The sequence below is a fragment of the Hordeum vulgare genome, chromosome 3H (genome assembly GCF_904849725.1).
Source record: "Hordeum vulgare subsp. vulgare chromosome 3H, MorexV3_pseudomolecules_assembly, whole genome shotgun sequence".
NCBI lineage: Eukaryota > Viridiplantae > Streptophyta > Magnoliopsida > Poales > Poaceae > Hordeum > Hordeum vulgare.
This window is the reverse complement of record NC_058520.1, coordinates 515,937,776-515,943,146: the sequence shown is the minus strand read 5'-3', so window position 1 is coordinate 515,943,146 and position 5,371 is coordinate 515,937,776. Positions and strand designations below refer to the sequence as shown.

Genomic DNA, 5,371 nt, shown 5'->3' with positions numbered 1-5,371 from the left:
GACGTACTGAAGGACGGAGGCGAGTTTCCCAGCGGGTGGTCTAAGTTCAGCTTGTTTGATTTCCGCCGATCGGCGGAGAGGTTTGGTTGGTCGAGCGCCGGCAGGCGAGGAGAGGCGCGTGAAGGGCGCGGCCGGCGGCTGTGAACCTGCCGGACTCCAACGGCAATACCATATGCGCGGGCGGCACAAAATCGACGACGGTAATGTGTCTAGGATAGTAGGATGGGTAGCAGGCTAGGCTAGCAGCTCGGGAAGCTGATCGCCGACGAGTGCTCTAGCTGTGTCTCAAACAGGAACACCCTTATACCACCAAATCGAGCCCCAAATCGAGCGGCATGGAAGTACGGCAGGCCTCCGCTTTGTCCCTACCCAGGCGCTACAGTCGGAGCCCAAAGAGAAGCACGGCGGGCGAGGCGGCCAGGCCTGCAACTGCATGTCCCTGGCGTCGCTCGCTGCCGGCCTCGCCCCTGGTCTCCCGCGCGCTTCCCCAGGCCAAAACTAGTCAGACCACCGCGGTGGAGGGAGGCGACCGCGAGGCCCCCACACGCCACACGCAGGAGAGGACGCCGGGCTCCCTCTCCCGGAAGATATACATATACACACACACACACACGACCGAGCACAACGCCAACACGCATCCATCCATCCATCCACCCGGTTCCTTATTTATTTTCCGGTCCTCCTCTCTCTTTCTCCGCCTCCCGCACCCTTCCCACCTGGCCACCTCCCTCCCTTCCAGTCGTCCCGTCCTCCCCGCCGACCGCCACATCCTCCGCCCCTCCCCCCGAGCGCCTCGCGAGGGCAGCCGCCGCCGCCGCCCCGCCGGGATCCGCGGGCCGGGATCCTACGCGCAGGACGCCAGAATGCCCGCGCAGAAGCGCCAGCTCCCTTCGCCATCGTCCTCCAAACCCCGCGACCACGTCGAGGCCAACGCTCCCTCGGCCGGCGCCGCCGGCGGGGGCGGAGGAAGGCTCCATCCGATGCCGATGCCGGGCGGAGGCGCCGCCAATCGGGTAACTGACCCGCAGCCGCAGCGCGCAGGCGGTGAGCTTAACCGCATCCGGACCCCTCGTATCTGGCTGGCTGGCAGGCAGGCAGGCGGGCTACCGCGTTCTGTTCTGCATGTCTCCGTGTGAATATGGCTAAGAAGCGTGCGTGTTCTGTTTCTTGTGGGTCTGGCAGATTCGGGCGCGATGAGCGGCGGCGGCGGCGGCGGCGCGTACAGCGACAGCGAGTCGTCGGAGAGCGACGGCGACATGGACGAGTGAGTCTTCTTTCCTCCCCCGCGGTCTCTCCGGCCCTGTCCCGGCGTTCCGGTCTCGTGGATCCCGTGTGGCTGTCTATGCGATTTATCTTTTGGCCTGCTCGCGCTGCCATGCTTGATGCTCCCAGTCCTAGCCCCCTCATCGTATCCTGTTCCCACCCACCCACGCCGGTGAATCTGCGACGTTTCTGCCGGAACTGGTGGTCTGTTAGACTGGCAGAGCGGCGAATATCGTTGCTTTGCTTCTGCGCTCGGTGATCAGGCCATCGTGCAGTTATCGCTACCCTATCTATGCAAGCACATATCTGTCAACTAACAGTCTTCCATCCTGTTTCTGCGAGCTATTGCATACGACCTCTTCAATGGTATGCATGCTTCGATCATATTGCACGCCACGCCACGCCCGTGAGCCCGTGGAGGAGATTCCTTGGAATAGTATTCGGTTTCAGTCCCAGCTGTCTAAGCTACCAGTGCGGCATTGTTACGCCTCGAGTCACCGGCTAACCGCTAGCATCTGAACTGCTCTGTTTGTCTCGTGGTTTTTTCTGTACGTTAGAAAGGCCCGCAGTTTCGTTGCTCTTATCTGGCGGCTGTATGTTGATTATTTATCATAGCTTGTGAAAAACGAATATTTGAAATTGTTCGTTAGCTGTCCTAGACGATTTTCGTTGATGTTACCTTACTATCTAGTTAGCTGTTCTAACATTATCTTTTTATAGCAGCTTAAGTGTGTTCTAATTTTGTTTTCTGTACCGACTACAGGCTCCTCTTTTCCTTATGATTTGTTCTACTAGTTCCATGCACATAGCACTTTGTTGCAAATGCATATCTCTTCAACCAGCAGCCCCTTTTGAAAATACACATGCTATGGAAATTTTATATGGAGCAGCGTTGTAGATCAGAATTGGTCTTTAGACCATATCTATTATTCTTTAAGTCAGATAACACATTGCTACTGCTTTATGTCTCTGTTACTGCTTTATGTTATTATTTGATTTGGTGTTCAGTTTGTAATTAGTTATTTATTGAAGATTAATAAAAAAAACAATGCTACTGCTTTATGTTGAACAATTTAACAAAAATTCAAGATTATTTAGGATGATAGATGCTATAAAAGACTTGATGTTTCACACAGCTTGAACTTTACACAAACTACTTCTCCTCAGGTTTGTGCTCGTGAAATTAGCAGAAATCCGAAAAGAAGTCCAGTGCCCTATCTGTTTAGGTATGTATACATGTTGTCACTTTGATTAAAGGATGGGTTCCATTTTGCTCTACATGTGTCACTTTGTGTCACATGACGATAGGACAGATGAAAAGTATGATTCTTTAATTTGCAGGCATTATCCGGAAGACAAGAACGGTTATGGAATGTTTACATCGATTCTGCAGGGATTGCATTGATAAATCTATGCGGCTAGGGTATGCTGCCAAACATCATTTGTCTACAAGCTTATCACGTTGTCAATATTTACAATGTGAAATTCACAGCCTAATTTTGTTTTAAATATCATAAAATAAGCCGCTCCTCGTTTGACTGTACAAACTTATTTTGCAGAAATAATGAGTGTCCAGCATGTCGTACTCATTGTGCAAGTCGACGCTCTTTGAGGGATGACCCTAATTATGATGCACTTATTGCAACCTTGTATCCAGATATTGATAAGTATGAGGAAGAGGTGATGTCTATGTTACACCATCAACATTTTGCTTTCTTATTTAGCCCCATTTAGCTCTTCTTGTCGTGCTTCTCATATACTTGAGGCTTCAGGAACTTGCTTTTGGTGAAGAGGAGAGGACTCGGAATAAGAAAGTAAGTTTATCTGCTGGGTAATAAGTAATAGCTGCAGCACTTCGTTTCACATCTTCTCAGGCAGTATTTATCTTCCTTCTCATTTTTATTTTACCATCGATATCACCTTTTGATGGAAGATTCAAGCAACCATTGAGGAGATGATTCGAAAGCAGTCGGAGGCCATCGGTAAGAAGCGTCCTACGGCAAAAGCTACTGCCAGTGCTTTTGCAAGGAAGTACAGGAGAAATGTGCGTACCCGTGGGAGAGGTAGAACGTTGGCTCGTGATATTGCCCCTACTGGCTCTGATGATGAGGATAGAGAAGAAGAAAATGCTAATGATGAGAGCAAAGAGTCGCCTTCTCCTGATAACCACTCTCCGGATTTAAGGCAGAAAAGAGGTAGAAAAAGGCCTGCACCAACACCTTCTCCTGCTAGAACCATTGGCAGTAGTGACCATGGACTTGAGGAGAATGATGAAGTAGCACCTCTAAAAGAAGGTTTCACCACCTCTCCATTGCGGGGTGAGATGCTTGCATGGGGGAAAAATGGCACAAGAAGCCAAACTCGGTACAACAATGCTGGTGGAATAAACGGCAGGCTGGGGAAGGGTGGGCGTTTCGCGAAGTTGGTGGATCACTTCCGTGTAACTGATGAAATGGACAAGGAGGTACAGTAGAACTGCATGCACAATTATATAAATTCCATATTATTTTTCCTGGGCATAAATTTTGGCATTTATAATCAAGAAATTACTGAAAAACTGGAAGCTGTTGCAAAAGGGGCACTTCAAAGAGGGACAAAAGTATAACTTTCCTGAGCATGCCCCATGTGGCCATGCATAAATAGTGGTGCTAGCCTTTTCTGCATAGTATGAGCATTCCTCTGCAATGCATTCCTCTCCTATTTCTCTTGTTCTAGTAGTTCCGCTCATGTTGATCTGCATTAAACTGTTTCACATTATTTTTCTTGTTTTATAAAAAATAAAAAATTCTTGCAGTTCAACTTGTGTCTTGTTCTTCTTCCTCTTGATGGACAAACAACGCCTAACTTGGAAAAGCCCTATCTAAGTTGTCGACCAAGGGTGTCCATTCGACATCTTTTACAGGTGATTGTTTGCAAGCCTCTCTCAGTTTTAAACTTTTGGGCAGCTTTGGTCCATGTAGTTAAAATCAAATAACCAAAAGCGTTTCGTGTTTTCAGTTCATTGCTCGTCAGTTGTCTCGACAAGTTGAAGAACTTGAGATATATACAAGGGTGGACCTACAGAATAGAAGTGTTGCAGTGAAGGACTCCGATTCTGCTGAGGCAAAATTGCGTCTGTTTGATGGCTTGGAAAGATTGAGGGAAGATAAGCTTCTGTTGGACCTTCACCCTTCATTTGCTTCTGGTCATGGTGATCTGGTAAGAACCAACCTTGAAATGAGTTTAGGTTTCATTTATTTGCTCATTGTTGTGCCATCTTGTAACCTTGCATTTTGCCCTTTAATTGCCACTTGACAGGAATTGTTATATGCTTTGAAACGCCAAGGCTAGATATCCATTATGTGGCGGCCTTTTGTCATCGTTATCAGTTTGTGGATCACAGCTGGTTTTATGGTGCATATCGGGTCTGCATCTGGATACCGGTTGTGTGTATAAAGCATTCCATGTGCAAAATGGCGAAATTGCTTTTTCTCATGAGTTCTTGTCTGGACTGATCAACTGTCTTTGTAACATATATAGATGTTTATGGTGTTAATACTAGTGAATTGAATTGAAAGTGTTAGTTTTAAATTGGCAAAGTAAGATATCTCCTATTAGTTCATTTATATACCAGTTGGTGGGATCATGCAAAATTGGGAGCTAAAACATATATAGATGTTTATGGTGTTAATACTAGTGAATTGAATTGAAAGTGTTAGTTTTAAATTGGCAAAGTAAGATGTCTCCTGTTAGTTCATTTATATCCCAGTTGGTGGGATCATGGAAAATTGGGAGCTAACAGTGATCAAGAAATTATTCGTTGTTTTCATGTTCATGCTCTTTTTTTGTGGGGTTCATGTTCTTATTTCTCATCATATATCCTCTGTTTGACACTTCGCTTCTACACGCGATTACAGTTGTGACCGGTCAGATAAAAAACAATGCATCACTAAAAAAACATGTGTGATGCAAATTTGTGAGAGAGGCTCATTATTAAGAGTAAATTGCAAAAAAAAACACCATATTTAGGGACCCTAAATCAAAAAAAAAAAACCTTTCGTTTTTGTTGCAGCGTTGACAGTTTGTCAAAAACATTGATTGTGCGATCAACTCTGTTTGAGGGCAAACC

General features: G+C 46.7%; 1 protein-coding gene across 1 annotated transcript; it reads left to right on the top strand.

The window, feature by feature from the left end:
* Positions 1–836: 836 nt before the first annotated feature.
* LOC123444611 (putative E3 ubiquitin-protein ligase RING1a) lies at positions 837–4,833 on the top strand. The gene is made up of 10 exons (XM_045121392.1): positions 837–1,044; positions 1,183–1,264; positions 2,431–2,489; positions 2,605–2,686; positions 2,823–2,943; positions 3,036–3,077; positions 3,197–3,727; positions 4,058–4,165; positions 4,261–4,461; positions 4,561–4,833. The coding sequence occupies exons 1-10, from the start codon at positions 864–866 to the stop codon at positions 4,591–4,593; spliced, it is 1,440 nt and encodes a 479-aa protein (XP_044977327.1). The 5' UTR covers positions 837–863; the 3' UTR covers positions 4,594–4,833.
* Positions 4,834–5,371: the final 538 nt, after the last annotated feature.

Bases quoted from the DNA above. Each gene is read 5' to 3' on its own strand.
- LOC123444611 (XM_045121392.1), top strand. From the start codon at position 864: ATGCCCGCGCAGAAGCGCCAGCTCCCTTCGCCATCGTCCTCCAAACCC. The intron at 3,728-4,057 runs GTACAGTAGAAC...AAATTCTTGCAG, and splicing joins CTGATGAAATGGACAAGGAG to TTCAACTTGTGTCTTGTTCT. The intron at 4,166-4,260 runs GTGATTGTTTGC...TCGTGTTTTCAG, and splicing joins CCATTCGACATCTTTTACAG to TTCATTGCTCGTCAGTTGTC.